The sequence below is a fragment of the Nerophis lumbriciformis genome, linkage group LG18 (assembly GCF_033978685.3).
Source record: "Nerophis lumbriciformis linkage group LG18, RoL_Nlum_v2.1, whole genome shotgun sequence".
NCBI classification, from domain to species: domain Eukaryota; kingdom Metazoa; phylum Chordata; class Actinopteri; order Syngnathiformes; family Syngnathidae; genus Nerophis; species Nerophis lumbriciformis.
In genome coordinates this window covers 38,215,276-38,234,429 of record NC_084565.2, presented here as the reverse complement: position 1 = coordinate 38,234,429, position 19,154 = coordinate 38,215,276, and the positions used below count along the sequence as shown (strand labels likewise).

Sequence of the window (19,154 nt, the reverse complement as noted above, 5' to 3'; positions counted from 1 at the left end):
TCTTCGGGCCTATGGTAAATGTCATTTCCTAAAATGCGTAAAAGATCGGAACAGAAAGTTTTATGAAGACATCAAGAAATGTCTGCTGACTGTAAATGATTATTAGAAATGTTTCTTTTAGCAATGAAACGGTGCTAGAGAAATCATGTTTTGGGACTGTCACGGTCTAACGTTAGCGAGGGCGCCGTCATGCCTGCAGCCCAGCTCAGGAGATTAAAAATAACACCAGCTGCTCTTCAAGCGCCCGAAATATATCTTTTACAATGTTTTCATGTGGGGCTTTAGCACTTTAGGATTTTAAGCACCCTCATAGTCTTGCTCTTTAGCATCTTTAGCCCCATAATGGTCTTGTACTTCAGCATCTTTAGCACCATCATGGTCCTGTACTTTAGCATCTTTAGCTCCATCATGGTCTTGCTCAAGCTACAGATGTCATGGATACCTCTATCTGACGTGTTGCAGGATGCAGCACGGGAGTTGGAACCAGCCACTCCCCATATCTCTGCTGCTCAAGGGCCCGGCAGGAGACCAGGCTGCTGGCGTTGAGGAGGACCATGGCATGGTCTTGGCTGATAATGATCTCTCCGAGGACCCCCGGCTGGAGGTGCAGGCCGGCAGAGGTGACTTTGTGGATCTCACTGAATTTCTGAACGCCGAAGAGATCAACCGCAGTCTGGACTTGGCCTGGGAGGCCTTTGGTGACGCCGAAGATCAGCGTCCTAAGTGCCAGGCGCAGGATCTCAAAGAGGAGCCTGCAGATGTTCGTCAGTCTTCGCCCTCACCTGAGAAGCTCACCTGTCACAAGCCTGCTCAGCCTCTTTACAAACAGGACAAACCTCGGCTTCTTCACGGAGACTTGGAGCTGAACGAGCGCACGTCTTCTGTCACGGAGTTCTGCAGTCGGGCCGCCACCTTCATCGAGGAGCTCTCGTCCATCTTCAAAGGGTCAGCACATGTGGAGCAGCAAATGGACGACCGCTTGTCCTCCCCGCAAGGTGGACATCTGTCTCCTGGGAGCCGGCAAGCAGACCCTGCTGCCTCCTCCTCACCCTGCCAGTCATCACCAAGTCAACCATCACCAAGTCAACCATCACCCTGCCAGCCATCACCATGTCAACCATCAGCAAGTCAACCATCACCAAGTCAACCATCACCCTGCCAGCAATCACCATGTCAACCATCACCAAGTCAACCATCACCCTGCCAGCCATCACCCTGCCAATCATCACCAAGTCAACCATCACCCTGCCAACCATCACCCTGCCAACCATCACCAAGTCAACCATCACCCTGCCAACCATCACCAAGTCAACCATCCCCCTACCAGCCATCCCCATGTCAAACATCCCCCTACCAGCCATCCCCATGTCAACCATCACCATGCCAGTCATCACCATGCCAGTCATCACCATGCCAGCCAGAGCAGATTACGTACCAGCAAGCAACGACAGGTCCTCCAATGGCAGGTCCACAGGAGGTGGTTCCTGCTGCTCAGGAGCATCATCACTGTGAGGCTCCGCCCACATGCGGAACCCAGATGCCGCCATGCTTTGTCCAGAAGCTGAAGAGCCAGGAGGTGGCAGAAGGAAGACCTATTCGTCTGGAATGCAGCGTCAGCGGGAACCCACTTCCACTCATCAGGTAGGTTCTCTTGTGCAGGTCAAACTGTAATCTGCTTGTGGGCCACTAGATGGCAATGCCACGTTGTAGAGGAGCACACATATACTTGGTATACGTACATGTAGTATATGTTGTAGTATATGTACATGTAGTATACGTACTTGTAGTTTACCAATATGTAGTAGAAGTAGTATATGTTCATGTATATGTACTTGTAGTTGACCAATTTGTAGTATATGTTGTACATGTATATGTAGTATATGTACATGTAGTATGCATACATGTACATATACGTACTGGTAGTTTACCCATATGTAGTATATGTACACGTTGTATATATATATATATATAAATATATATATATAACAGTCACTGATCTGCATTGTGTATCTTGTATTGAGGTGCACACACAGGAGTTGAATCGTGGAGGATTTATTCACCTTTTTTGAATAGAAACAAAAACAAGGTGGCGTCACACACAGTCCACGGCAAAAAGGATCTCTCTCCACAGCTCCGAGCGTCAGTGCTCACTGAATTCAATTATGTATGCTTAATGTGGAAATAATAACAATAATAATAAATAAAATAATAATAATGCGATGAGGCGGCGACTTGTCCAGGGTGTACCCCGCCTTCCGCCCGATTGTAGCTGAGATAGGCTCCAGCGCCCCCCGCGACCCCAAAAGGGAATAAGCGGTAGAAAATGGATGGATGGATGGATAATAATAATAATGAAAAGGTAAATAAAGCATAAAATAGTCTCAAATAAATTAATTAAATAAAACACAGTATATAAAATATATACTTCAGCAAATAACAATATATATTAAGAAAAATGATCCTTAAAATGTGCAGTAATACACCTCATCTTTCCCACCCACATCGACTCTTTTTATATTTTTTATATAATAAACTATGCCAAATAAAACCTCATAACAGACATACCTTTTTTGAATAGAAACAAAAACAACGGGGCGTCACACACAGTCCACGGCAAAAAGGATCTCTCTCCACTAAAGAATAAAGAAGAAAATAATACACACTCATATTAATGCTAGAGCGGCACACAAGATGTCCACACAGACACACAACAGAGCCCCTGACCCGTGCGTAAACTTACGAGACCAGGAAACCCCGCAACAACTGCCGCTAGCAATAAGCTAATCCACACATAATTTAGCATACAAAAGTCATTTTTTTGTCACTAATTCAACATACCTTTTTACCGTTTAAATGTCTTCCTCTTCTTTCCTGACAATTTAAATCAATGTTCAAGTACATTTTTTTTTTTTTTTATTGTAAAGAATAATAAATATTTTAGCTTCTGCTTTTTCGACAAAGAATATTTGTGAAATATTTCTTCAAACTTACTATGATTAAAATTCAAAAACATTATTCTGGCAAATCTAGAAAATCTGTAGAATCAAATTTAAATCTTATTTCAAAGTAATTTGAATTTCTTGAAAAAATTTTGTTCTGGAAAATCTAGAAGAAATACTGATTTGTCTTTGTTGGAAATATAGCTTGGTCCGAATTTGTTAAATATTCTAACAAAGTGCAGATTGGATTTTAACCAATTTAAAACATGTCATCAACATTCTAAAATGTATCTTAATCAGTAAAAATTACTAATGATGTTCCATAAATTATTTTTTTAATGTTTTCAAAAAGATTCAAATTAGCTAGTTTTTCTCTTCTTTTTGTCGGTTGAATTTTGCATTTTAAAGAGTCGAAATTGAAGATAAACTATGTTTCAAAATTTTGTTTTAATTTTTTTCGTGTTTTCTCCTCTTTTATACTGTTCAATTAAGTGTTTTTTTCATCATTTATCCTCTACAAAAAACCTTCCGTAAAAGGAAAAAAATATATACGACAGAATGACAGACAGAAATACCCATTTTTTATATATATATAAATTTATTTATTTAGCTATTCTTGTTTAAATCACACTTATATGTAACTTACAAATGACAATATATTTATTTATTTAAGTGTGTATCAAACTGGTAGCCCTTTGCATTAATCAGTACCCAAGAAGTAGTTTTTGGTTTCAAAAAGGTTGGTGACCCCTGTACTAGGGCATCAAATCAGTGTCAGTTGAGTCGGTCCATAGGTTGCCTGTAGGGATTTTTAATGTCCAGCAGATGTCAGTATTTAGTGACACAGTATCGACACAGTATCAATACAGTTTTGCAATGTGTCGAAACGCTTCATGACGCCTCATCAACCCATCACTAGTCAACACTTTGGAATAGTTTGAGTCATCCTGGCCTGAGGTGTGCTGCACACTTGCTCACCTGTGCTTTGACAACAAGGTGAGGTCATTACCTTCATCTTCCACTCACCTGTGCTTTGACAACAAGGTGAGATCATTGCCTTAATCTTCCACTCACCTGTGCTTTGACAACAAGGTGAGGTCATTACCTTAATCTTCCACTCACCTGTGCTTTGACAACCAGGTGAGGTGGTTACCTTCATCTTCCACTCACCTGTGCTTTGACAACAAGGTGAGGTCATTACCTTCATCTTCCACTCACCTGTACTTTGACAACAAGGTGAGGTCATTAACTTAATCTTCCACTCACCTGTGCTTTGACAACAAGGTGAGGTCATTACCTTCATCTTCCACTCATCTGTGCTTTGACAACAAGGTGAGGTCATTACCTTCATCTTCCACTCACCTGTGCTTTGACAGTCAGGTGAGGTCATTACCTTAATATTCCACTCACCTGTGCTTTGACAACAGGTGAGGTCATTACCTTCATCTTCCACTCACCTGTGCTTTGACAACAAGGTGAGGTCATTACCTTAATCTTCCACTCACCTGTGCTTTGACAACAAGGTGAGATCATTACCTTAATCTTCCACTCACCTGGGTTTTGACAACAAGGTGAGGTCATTACCTTCATCTTCCACTCACCTGTGCTTTGACAACAAGGTGAGGTCATTGCCTTCATCGTCCACGCACCTGTGCTTTGACAACAAGGTGAGGTCATTACCTTCATCTTCCACTCACCTGTGCTTTGACAACAAGGTGAGGTCATTACCTTCATCTTCCACTCACCTGTGCTTTGACAACAAGGTGAGGTCATTACCTTAATCTTCCACTCACCTGTGCTTTGACAACAAGGTGAGGTGGTTACCTTCATCTTCCACTCACCTGTGCTTTGACAACACGGTGAGGTCATTACCTTAATCTTCCACTCACCTGTGCTTTGACAACAAGGTGAGGTAATTACCTTCATCTTCCACTCACCTGTGCTTTGACAACAAGGTGAGATCGTTGCCTTAATCTTCCACTCACCTGTGCTTTGGCAACAAGGTGAGGTCATTACCTTCATCTTCCACTCACCTGTGTTTTGACAACAAGGTGAGGTCATTAACTTAATCTTACACTCACCTGTGCTTTGACAACAAGGTGAGGTCATTACCTTAATATTCCACTCACCTGTACTTCGACAACAAGGTGAGGTCATTACCTTCATCTTCCACTCACCTGTGCTTTGACAACAAGGTGAGATCATTACCTTAATCTTCCACTCACCTGTGCTTTGACAACAAGGTGAGGTCATTACCTTCATCTTCCACTCACCTGTGCTTTGACAACCAGATGAGGTCATTACCTTAATATTCCACTCACCTGTGCTTTGACAACAAGGTGAGATCATTACCTTCATCTTCCACTCACCTGTGCTTTGACAACAAGGTGAGATCATTACCTTAATCTTCCACTCACCTGTGCTTTGACAACAAGGTGAGATCATTACCTTAATCTTCCACTCACCTGTGCTTTGATAACAAGGTGAGGTCATTACCTTCATCTTCCACTCACCTGTGCTTTGACAACCAGGTGAGGTCATTACCTTCATCTTCCACTCACCTGTGCTTTGACCACAAGGTGAGGTCATTACCTTCATCTTCCACACACCTGTGCTTTGACAGTCAGATGAGGTCATTACCTTAATATTCCACTCACCTGTGCTTTGACAACAAGGTGAGATCATTACCTTAATCTTCCACTCACCTGTGCTTTGACAACAAGGTGAGATCATTACCTTAATCTTCCACTCACCTGTGCTTTGACAACAAGGTGAGGTCATTTCCTTAATATTCCACTCACCTGTGCTTTGACAACAAGGTGAGATCATTGCCTTAATCTTCCACTCACCTGTGCTTTGACAACAAGGTGAGGTCATTACCTTCATCTTCCACTCAACTGTGCTTTAACAACAAGGTGAGGTCATTACCTTCATCTTCCACTCACCTGTGCTTTGACAGCAAGATGAGGTGGTTACCTTCATCTTCCACTCACCTGTGCTTTGACAACAAGGTGAGGTCATTACTATAATCTTCCACTCACCTGTTCTTTGACAACAAGGTGAGATCATTACCTTAATCTTACACTCACCTGTGCTTTGACAACAAGGTGAAGTCATTACCTTAATCTTACACTCACCTGTGCTTTGACCACAAGGTGAGATCATTACCTTCATCTTCCACTCACCTGTGCCTTGACAACAAGGTGAGGTCATTACCTTCATCTTCCACTCACCTGTGCTTTGACAACAAGGTGAGGTCATTACCTTCATCTTCCACTCACCTGTGCTTTGACAACCAGGTGAGATCATTACCTTCATCTTCCACTCACCTGTGCTTTGACAACCAGGTGAGGTCATTACCTTCATCTTCCACTCACCTGTGCTTTGACAACAAGGTGAGGTCATTACCTTCATCTTCCACTCACCTGTGCTTTGACAACAAGATGAGGTGGTTACCTTCATCTTCCACTCATCTGTGCTTTGACAACAAGGTGAGATCATTACCTTAATCTTCCACTCACCTGTGCTTTGACAACCAGGTGAGGTCATTACCTTCATCTTCCACTCACCTGTACTTTGACAACAAGATGAGGTCATTACCTTAATATTCCACTCACCTGTGCTTTGACAACAAGGTGAGGTCATTACCTTAATACTCCACTCACTTGTGCTTTAACAACAAGGTGAGGTCATTACCTTAATATTCCACTCACCTGTGCTTTGATAACCAGGTGAGGTCGTTACCTTCATCTTTGATCTTTCTTCTCATGTTCATTCCTGCCAAGAAAAGTTGCTTTGATGTGCAGCCATCTTTAATCGTCTCTCTTCTGCTCACCTTTATGACAAAGGTCAAAGATTTTACTTATACTTTATACTTTGTACTTGCACTTGCTCATCTTTATGACAAAGGTCAAAGATTATACTCCCACTTTATACTTTATACTTGTACTTGTACATGCAGGTTTTGGAGCAACATATGTTGCCATCCAAACAATGTTATCATGGACGCCCCTGCTTATTTCAGCAAGACAGTGCCAAGCCACGTGTTATAACATTGTGGCTTTGTAGTAAAAGAGTGTTGGTACTAGACTGGCCCGCCTGTAGTCCAGACCTGTCTCCCATTGGAAAAAATTAAAACCCCTGACGAGCAGGGAAACCAGTAAAACAGGCTTGTCGGGATGATGTAGCCTGTGTGTTTTTTTCCTGACCCAACGTGTGTGTTTATCAACTTACACTTGCACAGCCACACATTACAAAGTGTTTGTCAGTTCCAATCCTACAAATAGTCACGTTTGTCCCGACACGTCGTGAACTCCGAGACCAGACTTCCTCCTGCACTCAAAAACACAACATCATCTTTGTCTGCGTGACTCATGCTGCGTCACCGGGCGTGCTCACACCCTCTCCCACGCCCACCCGCCATCTGTCAATCGCCGTTTCACAACAGCTGCTCTCTTGGAGTTGCTCAGGTCACAGAGCAGCTGTTCCTTGTCTGCCGGTGTACTGTCTCTTTAAGGAGCAGGCGCGCCTGACTCTTGTCTCTTTGGATCTGCATCCTTCTAAGCTCTGCCCAAATTGGTCAGCTGCATCCTTCCAAGGATTTAATATAGTAAAGTTAACTACTTTATCACTTTAATCATTTAATACTTATAAAGACACATCACTGTTAATTGGATAGTAATGATAAACACTGTTAATTGGATTGTGTAAAAGGTAAATAAAAAGAGAATACAACAAATTCTTTTCAACTTATATTCAATTGAATAGACTGCAAAAACAAGATTTTTTTTTTTGCAAATAATCATGAACTTAGCATTTAATAGGAGCAACACATTGCAAAAAAGTCATTTTTACCACTGTGTTACATGGTCTTTCCTTTTTAACAACACTCAGTAAAGTTTTGGGAACTGAGGAGACACATTTTTGAAGTGGAATTGTTTCCCATTCTTGCTTGATGTACAGTCTCCCTTCTCATATTTTAGCCTTCACACATTTTCAATGTCTGGACTACAGGCAGGCCAGTCTAGTACCCGCACTCTTTTACTATGAAGCCACGCTGTTGTAACACGTGGCTTGGCATTGTCTTGCTGAAATAAGCAGGGGCGTCCATGGTAACCTTGCTTGGATGGCAACATATGTTGCTCCAAAACCTGTATGTACCTTTTCAGCATTAATAGTGCCTTCACAGATGTGTAAGTTACCCATGTCTTGGCCACTAATACACCCCCCATACCATCACACATGCTGCCTTTTCCACTTTGCGCCGGATGGTTCTTTTCCTCTTTGGTCCACAGTTTCCAAAAATCAATTTGAAATGTGGACTCATCAGACCACAGAGCGCTTTTCTACTTTGCATCAGTCCATCTTCGATGAGCTCGGGCCCAGCGAGAGCCTTTCTGGGTGTTGTTGATAAATGGCTTTGGCTTTGCATAGTAGGGTTTTAACTTGCACTTACAGATGTAGCGACCGACTGTAGTTACTGACAGTGGTTTTCTGAAGTGCTCCTGAGCCCATGTGGTGATATCCTTTACACACTGATGTTGCTTTTTGATGCAGGTCTGTAATATCATTGATTATGTGCAGTGATTTCTCCAGATTCTCTGAACCTTTTGATGGTATTACAGAGCGTTGATGGTGAATAGCTGGTTGACAAATGTTGTTATTAAACAATTTGCTCAGGCATTTGTTGACAAAGTGGTGACCCTCGCCCCGTCCTTGTTTGTGAATGACTCTACTTTTATACCCAATCATGGCACCCACCTGTTCCCAATTAGCCTGTTCACCCGTGGGATGTTCCAAATAAGTCTTTGATGAGCATTCCTCAACTGTCTCGCTCTTCTTTGCCACTTGTGCCAGCTTTTTTGAAACACGTTGCAGGCATCAAATTCCGAATGGGCTAATATTTGCAAAAAAAATAACAAAGTTTCTCAGTGTGAACATGAAATATCTTGTCTTTGCAGTCTATTCAATTGAATATAAGTTGAAAAGGATTATTGTATTTGTCATGTCTGTGTGATCATGTTTTGTTTGTCATGTTTTGTTTAGTTATTGGACCCTTTAGTTTCTGGCTTTTCACTCCCTTGTCTTGTTTCCACGATTACCCATTAGTTTCACCTGTTCCACGTTTGGACTCATTGTGCACTCTTGTTTGTCACCATAGCAACCCATTAGTTTTTACCTGTCACGTCACGCACCTGTTTCACGTTTTGAGTCACGCACCTGCTTTCACTAATCATGTCTGTAGTAAGTTCATTGTTTTCAGTTTGTCTCTCTGGTGACATCCCCACATTTATGCTCTGCACATTTCTGACACTTTTTTCATGTCCATCGTTTACGCTGCTCCTTTTGTCCATGCCAAGTAAGTTTTGTTTACTTAAGCCACAGTTAGTGTTTTTTGTTGTTCATAGTTTTTGCCTTTGTGCAAGTATTTGTTTTCATAGCCAAGTTGTTTCTCCGCCACTGTGCGCGCTTTTTGTTTGTACTTTTTTTTTGTCCTTTATTAGTGTAAAAAATAAATGATGTACCTTCATTCCCGTCTCGCCCGAGCCAACTTTCCGTTGCCTTCTAGAAAAACTAAACCCCAGGATCAAGTCATGACAGTATTCTGTTTTTATTTACCATTTACACAACGTGACAACTTCACTGCTTTTGGGGTTTGTAATTAGAAACACACCATCCATCCATCCATCCATCTTCTTCCGCTTATCCGAGGTCGGGTCGCGGGGGCAGCAGCTTAAGCAGGGAAGCCCAGACTTCCCTCTCCCCAGCCACCTCGTCCAGCTCTTCCTGTGGGACCCCGAGGCGTTCCCAGGCCAGCCGGGAGACATAGTCTTCCCAACGTGTCCTGGGTCTTCCCCGCGGCCTCCTACCGGTCGGACGTGCCCTAAACACCTCCCTAGGGAGGCGTTCGGGTGGCATCCTGACCAGATGCCCGAACCACCTCATCTGGCTCCTCTCGATGTGGAGGAGCAGTGGCTTTACTTTGAGCTCCCCCCGGATGGCAGAGCTTCTCACCCTATCTCTAAGGGAGAGCCCCGCCACCCGGCGGAGGAAACTCATTTCGGCCGCTTGTACCCGTGATCTTGTCCTTTCGGTCATAACCCAAAGCTCATGACCATAGGTGAGGATGGGAACGTAGATCGACCGGTAAATTGAGAGCTTTGCCTTCCGGCTCAGCTCCTTCTTCACCACAACGGATCGATACTAAAGACGCCGCACCGATCCGCCTGTCGATCTCACGATCCACTCTTCCCCCACTCGTGAACAAGACTCCGAGGTACTTGAACTCCTCCACTTGGGGAAAAAGCCATGGAAAACGACTTCCGGACGGCCTCGAAGCAATTCTGGACCACCATCCGCCGCCTCAGGAAGGGGAAGCAGTGCACTATCAACGCCGTGTATGGCGAGGATGGTGTTCTGCTGACCTCGACTGCGGATGTTGTGGATCGGTGGAGGGAATACTTTGAAGACCTCCTCAATCACACCAACACGTCTTCCTGTGAGGAAGCAGTGCCTGGGGAGTCTGTGGTGGGTTCTCCTATTTCTGGGGCTGAGGTTGCTGAGGTAGTTAAAAAGCTTCTCGATGGCAAGGCCCCGGGGGTAGATGAGATCCGCCCGGAGTTCCTTAAGGCTCTGGATGCTGTGGGGCTGTCTTGGTTGACAAGACTCTGCAGCATCGCGTGGACATCGGGGGCGGTGCCTCTGGATTGGCAGATCGGGGTGGTGGTTCCTCTCTTTAAGAAGGGGAACCGGAGGGTGTGTTCTAACTATCGTGGGATCACACTCCTCAGCCTTCCTGGTAAGGTCTATTCAGGTGTACTGGAGAGGAGGCTACGCCGGATAGTCGAACCTCGGATTCAGGAGGAACAGTGTGGTTTTCGTCCTGGTCGTGGAACTGTGGACCAGCTCTATACTCTCGGCAGGGTCCTTGAGGGTGCATGGGAGTTTGCCCAACCAGTCTACATGTGTTTTGTGGACTTGGAGAAGGCATTCGACCGTGTCCCTCGGGAAGTCCTGTGGGGAGTGCTCAGAGAGTATGGGGTATCGAACTGTCTGATTGTGGCAGTCCGCTCCCTGTATGCTCAGTGCCAGAGCTTGGTCCGCATTGCCGGCAGTAAGTCGGACACGTTTCCAGTGAGGGTTGGACTCCGCCAAGGCTGCCCTTTGTCACCGATTCTGTTCATAACTTTTATGGACAGAATTTCTAGGCGCAGTCAAGGCGTTGAGGGGATCTGGTTTGGTGGCTGCAGGATTAGGTCTCTGCTTTTTGCAGATGATGTGGTCCTGATGGCTTCATCTGGCCAGGATCTTCAGCTCTCTCTGGATCGGTTCGCAGCCGAGTGTGAAGCGACTGGGATGAGAATCAGCACCTCCAAGTCCGAGTCCATGGTTCTCGCCAAGAAAAGGGTGGAGTGCCATCTCCGGGTTGGGGAGGAGATTTTTTTTTTTAGAAACACACATCACTGTTAATTGGATATTAATGATGCACACTGTCAATTGTACAATAATGATAAACACTGTTAATTGGACGATAATGATGAAGAATGTTAATGTTAATCAATGTTACATCATAAAAGACAATTGTCATAGTAGTTAATGACATGTTCATGATGACAATAACCGTGGTTCTTTCATCAAGGTGGTTCTGTGAAGGTCGAGAGCTGCACGACTCGCCTGACCTCCGCATCTGGAGCAGTGGTGACCTTCACACTCTGGTCATCAACGAGGCCTTCCAGGACGACACGGGGCGCTACACCTGTGTGGCCTCCAACTGTGTGGGTGGGGACCACACCTCTGCAGAAGTCTACATCGAAGGTCAGCCTCTTTTTTTTTTGTGTGTGTGAGAGTGTGGCACGGTTGTCACCTGGTTGTCTCGCCACAGGAGCTTCATCCTCAGACTCAGACGGAGAAGGATCAGCGTCAAAGTCCAGACCAAGAAGCATGACCCAGTAGGTGTTACTTATGTATTAGTGTTGTCCCAATACCAATACCGGTACCAAAATAATGTTGATACTTTCCGATACTTTTCTAGATAAAGGGGACCACAAAAAATTTAATTATTGTCTCAATTTGAACCCAAAAATCTTAAGGTACATGAAACATATGTTTATTATTGCAATTTAGTCCTTAAAGGGGAACATTATCACAATTTCAGAAGGGTTAAAACCATTAAAAATCAGTTCCCAGTGGCTTATTTTATTTTTCGAAGTTTTTTTCAAAATTTTACCCATCACGCAATATCCCTAAAAAAAGCTTCAAAGTGCCTGATTTTAACCATCGTTATAAACACCCGTCCATTTTCCTGTGACGTCACACAGTGATGCCGATACAAACAAACATGGCGGAAAGAACAGCAAGCTATAGCGACATTAGCTCGGATTCAAACTCGGATTTCAGCGGCTTAAGCGATTCAACCAGTGACGTGCGGTGAGGTTGATGGTTGGTGAGGCACTGACTTCATCACAGTCAGATTTACAAACATATGAACCCTAAAGAGTATCTTATTCACCATTTGATTGGCAGCAGTTAACGGGTTATGTTTAAAAGCTCATATCAGCATCAAGGGTTGGAATTGGGGGTTAAATCACCAAAAATGATTCCCGGGCGCGGCGCCACTGCTGCCCACTGCTCCCCTCACCTCCCAGGTGGTGAACAAGGGGATGGGTCAAATGCAGACGACAAATTTCATTACACCTAGTGTGTGTGTGTGTGTGTGACAATCATTTGTACTTTAACTTAACTTTAACTTTACACATACAAACTGTAGCACACAAAAAAGCACATTTAATTAAAAAAAACGCTATTATGGTCTTACCTTTACTTATAAATTAAGTCCATGCGCCGCAACTAAAGCCCCCACTTAAACTTTCCACGTGCAAGATTGAATCTATTTAAAAAAGTGTAACCGAGGGTTTCTAAATGTCGCCTATACTGTATGAAACTACAAAATAACAAACACGGAGGCTCCAGTTTACACGAGGACCACTTTATTTACCTTCTTTCAAAAAACCTCCGCAACGTGTCATCACTTCCGCTCTTAGCGCCTTCAAAATAAGAGCTCAAGGCATATACTGTATAACAGCGCATAACAGGAACTTAACATCACAAAGAGGAAAGCCCATGAAAATAGGTTACAAAAGTTATTTAATAAGAAGCCGAAAAGTGCAAAAACAATAATGTTCGTGTTGGAGGAGTTGTGAATTAGATACACCTGCAGTCTGCAGGTGTACCTAATGTTGTGGCCCTGCAGTCATTCACAACTCCTCCAACACGAACATTAAATAAATAAATGATAAATGGGTTGTACTTGTATAGCGCTTTTCTACCTTCAAGGTACTCAAAGCGCTTTTGACACTACTTCCACATTTACCCATTCACACACACATTCACACACTGATGGAGGGAGCTGCCATGCAAGGCGCTAACCAGCACCCATCAGGAGCAAGGGTGAAGTGTCTTGCTCAGGACACAACGGACATGACGAGGTTGGTACTAGGTGGGGATTGAACCAGGGACCCTCGGGCCGCGCACGGCCATTCTTCCACTGCGCCACGCCGTCCCAATTATTATTATATATAATTATTATTGTTTTTGCACTTTTTGGCTTCTTATGAAATAACTTTTTTAAATAGATTCAATCTTGCACGTGGAAAGTTTAAGTGTGGGCTTTAGTTGATATAACAATTCTAAGGCGGGGGTGCAGGAGGCGGGGCTACTGGAGCCTCAGCCAGTGCGTTTTTTGCAGTCGTTTTATGATCGCTCAGCACAAGAAATACGTTACACACATACAGTTGTTGACAAAATACACTGTACATTATATACCTCAGCTAACTAAACTATGGAAATGTATAATATAGTTCATATAGCAATACAGTCTCACTGCACAGCAGGCCAGCAGTTAGCCGAGTCCGGAATCCATGTTGAGGCACTGAGTGACGTGCCTCAACTGGCTGCTGTTCACCGCACCGTCTCTTCTCAGTAATTGAACGGCAAATGTGAAAATTCAGCGATTTTGAATAAAAATAATCTAAAACTGGTGAAGTTAAATGGAAAATAACTGTATAGTATAATCACTGGATACATATAACAATTTAATTTTTTTTTTTTCTTTTTACATTTTTTTTCTTTCCATGATGGCAGGTGAGGCCCCGCCTCACCTGCCTCTAGTGACTGCACGTCACTGGATTCAACAGATTACGCATGTATTGAAACGGATGGTTGTAGTGTGGAGGCAGGTAGCGAAAACGAAATTGAAGAAGAAACTGAAGCTATTGAGCCATATCGGTTTGAACCGTATGCAAGCGAAACCGACGAAAACGACACGACAGCCAGCGACACGGGAGAAAGCGAGGACGAATTCGGCGATCGCCTTCTAACCAACGATTGGTATGTGTTTGTTTGGCATTAAAGGAAACTAACAACTATGAACTAGGTTTACAGCATATGAAATACATTTGGCAGGCGGGGCCTCACCTGCCATCATGGAAAGAAAAAAAATGTAAAAAGAAAAAAAAAAATTAAATTGTTATATGTATCCAGTGATTATACTATTTGAGAGTGCAGACAGCCCAATTTTCATCAATTAATATATTCTGTAGACATACCCTCATCCGCTATCTTTTCCTGAAAGCTGATCTGTCCAGTCCAGTTGGAAATGCATCTGCTTTGAGTGTCGCAGGATATCCACACATTCTTGCCATCTCTGTCGTAGCATAGCTTTCGTCGGTAAAGTGTGCGGAACAAAACGTCCAATTTCTTGCCACTTTCGCATCTTTGGGCCACTGGTGCAACTTGAATCCGTCCCTGTTCGTGTTGTTACACCCTCCGACAACACACCGACGAGGCATGATGTCTCCAAGGTACGGAAAACAGTCGAAATTAAAGCTGCAAGCAGCGATGGACGCGACCGATTTTGACGGCACATAAAATCCAAACCGCAGCAGTAATTAAAACTCTTTCGTCAACTTTTAATCAGAAAGGTTCAATCTCTCTCCTGTGCTAGTTTGAAGCCGACACGACAAACGCGCTCAGAGGAGATAATGTTTGAAAAAAGGTGACCGGTTTTTACAAAACTTTTGTTTTGAAGGGGGAATTGCAAACTTCCTGTTGATTTTTGCTGGGGGTTGTCAGTATATGAAATGTAGGTCTAACCTACATAGAGTTTTTTGTTTCATGTCTCTAAGACATTCCTACTGGAAGTTGCAGGCAGTTTTGTCTGAGTTTTCTTCCTAGGAGCAGTTGTGTCTGTGTTTTCTTCCTAGGGGGCGGTAGAGCGCAATTTTGAGTTTTGGGGTTGGTTTTTTTTATGAGAGCGCAATTTTTGCCAGTCCTGATCTGTATGTCCAGTTTGGTGAGTTTTGAAGCATGTTAAGAGGGTCAAATTACAGCTCAAAGAGGCAGAAGTGACTGTTTTTACTAAACTTTTGTTTTGAAGGGGGAATTGCAAACTTCCTGTTGATTTTTGCTCAAAGATGTTAGTGTATGAAATGTAGGTCTAAGTGAGACCTACATAGAGGTTTTTGTTTCATGTCTCTACGACATTCCTACTGGGAGTTAGAGGCAGTTTTATCTGTGTTTTCTTCCTAGGGGGCGGTAGAGCGCAATTTTGAGTTTTGGGGTTGGGTTTTTTTATGAGAGCGCAGTTTTTGCCAGTCCTGATGTGTATGTCCAGTTTGTGAGTTTTGAAGCATGTTAAGGGGGTCAAATTACAGCTCAAAGAGGCAGAAGTGACTGTTTTTACTAAACTTTTGTTTTGAAGGGGGAATTGCAAACTTCCTGTTGATTTTTGCTCAAAGATGTTAGTGTATGAAATGTAGGTCTAAGTGAGATCTACATAGAGGTTTTTGTTTCATGTCTCTACGACATTCCTACTGGGAGTTAGGGGCAGTTTTATCTGTGTTTTCTTCCTAGGGGGCGGTAGAGCGCAATTTTGAGTTTTGGGGTTGGGTTTTTTTTATGAGAGCGCAATTTTTGCCAGTCCTGATGTGTATGTCCAGTTTGTGAGTTTTGAAGCATGTTAAGGGGGTCAAATTACAGCTCAAAGAGGCAGAAGTGACTGTTTTTACTAAACTTTTGTTTTGAAGGGGGAATTGCAAACTTCCTGTTGATTTTTGCTCAAAGATGTTAGTGTACGAAATGTAGGTCTAAGTGAGACCTACATAGAGGTTTTTGTTTCATGTCTCTACGACATTCCTACTGGGAGTTAGAGGCAGTTTTATCTGTGTTTTCTTCCTAGGGGGTGGTAGAGCGCAATTTTGAGTTTTGGGGTTGGGTTTTTTTATGAGAGCGCAGTTTTTGCCAGTCCTGATGTGTGTGTCCAGTTTGGTGAGTTTTGAAGCATGTTAAGGGGGTCAATTTACAGCTCAAAGAGGCAGAAGTGACTGTTTTTACTAAACTTTTGTTTTGAAGGGGGAATTGCAAACTTCCTGTTGATTTTTGCTCAAAGATGTTAGTGTATGAAATGTAGGTTTAAGTGAGACCTACATAGATGTTTTTGTTTCATGTCTCTACGACATTCCTACTGGGAGTTAGAGGCAGTTTTATCTGTGTTTTCTTCCTAGGGAGCGCTAGAGCGCAATTTTGAATTTTGGGGCTATGTTTTTTGATTAGATTGCAATTTTTGCCAGTCCTGATGTGTGTGTCAAATTTGGTGAGTTTTGAAGCATGTTAAGGGGGTCAAATTACAGATCAAAGAGGCGGCGGAATAATAATAATTAAAGCTGCAAGCAGCGTTGGTCGGGCCCGCAAACTTGGCAGGTGCTAGTCCTACGTGTCCCAATACTTTTGTCCAGTGTTAGTCCCAATGTCCCAATACTTTTGTCCAGTTTTAGTCCCAACTGTCCCAATGCTTTTGTCAAGTTGTAGTCCTAAGTGTCCCAATACTTTTGTCCAGTGTAGATGTCCCAATACGTTTGTCCAGTGGTAGTCCTAAGTGTCCCAATACTTTTGTCTACGTTTAGTCCGAAGTGTCCCAATACTTTTGTTCAGTGGTATTCCTAAATGTCCCAATAATTTTGTCAAGTTAAAGTCCTAAGTGTCCCAATACTTTTGTCCAGTGTAAGTGTCCCAATACTTTTGTCCAGTGTTCGTCATAAGTGTCCCAATACTTTTGTCCAGTGGTAGTCATAAGTGTCCCAATACTTTTGTCAAGTTGTAGTCCCAAGTGTCCCAATACTTTTGTCCAGGTTTCGTCGTAAGTGTCCCAATACTTTTGCCCAGTGGTAGTCATACGTGTCCCAATACTTTTGTCCAGTGTTAGTCCCAATGTCCCAATACTTTTGTCCAGTTTTAGTCCCAAGTGTCCCAATGCTTTTGTCAAGTTGTAGTCCTAAGTGTCCCAATACTTTTGTCCAGTGTAGATGTCCCAATACGTTTGTCCAGTGGTAGTCCTAAGTGTCCCAATACTTTTGTCTACGTTTAGTCCGAAGTGTCCCAATACTTTTGTTCAGTGGTATTCCTAAATGTCCCAATAATTTTGTCAAGTTAAAGTCCTAAGTGTCCCAATACTTTTGTCCAGTGTAAGTGTCCCAATACTTTTGTCCAGTGTTCGTCATAAGTGTCCCAATACTTTTGTCCAGTGGTAGTCATAAGTGTCCCAATACTTTTGTCAAGTTGTAGTCCCAAGTGTCCCAATACTTTTGTCCAGGTTTCGTCGTAAGTGTCCCAATACTTTTGCCCAGTGGTAGTCATACGTGTCCCAATACTTTTGTCAATGTTTAGTCCGAAGTGTCCCAATACTTTTGTTCAGTGGTATTCCTAAGTGTCCCAATACTTTTGTCAAGTTAAAGTCTTAAGTGTCCCAATACTTTTGTCCAGTGTTCGTCATAAGTGTCCCAATACTTTTGTTCAGTGGTAGTCATAAGTGTCCCAATACTTTTGTCAAGTTGTAGTCCCAAGTGTCCCAATACTTTTGTCCAGTTTTCGTCGTAAGTGTCCCAATACTTTTGTCCAGTGGTAGTCATACGTCTCCCAATACTTTTGGCCAGTGGTCGTCATAAGTGTCCCAATACTTTTGTCTACTTTTAGTCTGAAGTGTCCCAATACTTTTGTCTAGTGTACCTACCTTGTCTGCATTGTGTAGGCACGCTGGTGCTGCCTGCTTTTAAGCAGCCATCTTGAAAAAACAGCAGCATCAGAGCAGAGGTTCTTTGAAGGGTCATAAAATCAAAACCGGAGCAGGTATCAAAACTCTTTTGCCAACTTTTAATCAGAAGGGTTCAATCTCTCTCCTGTGTTAGTTTGAAACAACAAACGCGCTCAGAGGAGATAATGTTTGAAGAAAGGTGACCGGTTTTTACACAAATTTTGTTTTGAAGGGGGAATAGCAAACTTCCTGTTGATTTTTGCTGGGGGTTGTCAATTTATGAAATGTAGGTCTAAGTTAGACCTACATAGAGGTTTTCGTTTCATGTCTCTCCGACCTTCCCAGTGGGAGTTACAGGCAGTTTTGTAATTGTTTTCGTCCGAGGAGCAGTTTTTTCTGCGTTTTATTCAAAAATTGCGATAGAGCGCAATTTTGAGATTTGGGGTTAGGTTTTTTTTTTTTATAAGATCGCAATTTTTGCCAGTCCTGATGTGTGCGTTCAGTTTGGTGAGTTTTGAAGCATGTTAAGGGGGTCAAATTACAGCTCAAAGAGGCAAAAGTTACTGTTTTTAGTACTTTTTTGTCTTGAAGGGGGAATTGCCAACTTCCTGTTGATTTTAGCCCGACAATGTACGATTATGAAATGTAGGTCTAAGTCAGACCTACATAGAGGTTTTTGTTTCATGTCTCTCCGACCTTCCTAGTGGGAGTTACAGGCAGTCTAGTTTTTTTTTCCTAGGGGGCGCTAGAGCGCAATTTTGAGTTTTGTGGTTCGGTTTTTAAAAAAAAAGGCAATTTTCGCAGGTCCTGATGTGTGGGTCAAATATGGTGAGTTTTAAAGCATGTTAAGTGGGTCAAATTACAGTTTAATGTGGCGGCGGAAGAATAAAGAATAAAGAATAAAACCTTACAAATTCAATAGGTCCTTATGTCCCATTGCATAAGGACTCCCTTTGGGAGTCCTTATACAATGGGCCATGCGGGCCCTAATAAAACCTTACAATTACAATAGGGTCCTCTGTCCCAAAGGGACATTGCGGTCCCTAAAAACGGAAAATAACAGAGCTGATTTGACTCTGTGTTTGAGAAAATGGCGGATTGCTTCCCGATGTGACGCCACGTCGTGACGTCAT

At 43.0% G+C, this 19,154-nt stretch overlaps 1 protein-coding gene across 2 annotated transcripts in view; it reads left to right on the top strand.

Annotated features, from left to right (window-relative positions):
- The first annotated feature begins 463 nt into the window (after nucleotides 1–463).
- palld (palladin, cytoskeletal associated protein) overlaps nucleotides 464–19,154 on the top strand; it is a 71,570-nt gene continuing 52,879 nt past the window's right edge. Inside the window, exons 1-4 of one of the 2 annotated variants that reach the window (XM_072915120.1) lie at nucleotides 464–1,112; nucleotides 1,467–1,641; nucleotides 11,578–11,753; nucleotides 11,821–11,887. In XM_072915120.1, the coding sequence (XP_072771221.1) occupies nucleotides 464–1,112; nucleotides 1,467–1,641; nucleotides 11,578–11,753; nucleotides 11,821–11,887 (1,067 nt within the window). Of the gene's footprint in view, nucleotides 1,113–1,466; nucleotides 1,642–11,493; nucleotides 11,754–11,820; nucleotides 11,888–19,154 lie in introns of those variants that run through there. The other variant, XM_072915119.1, reaches the window with a different exon arrangement.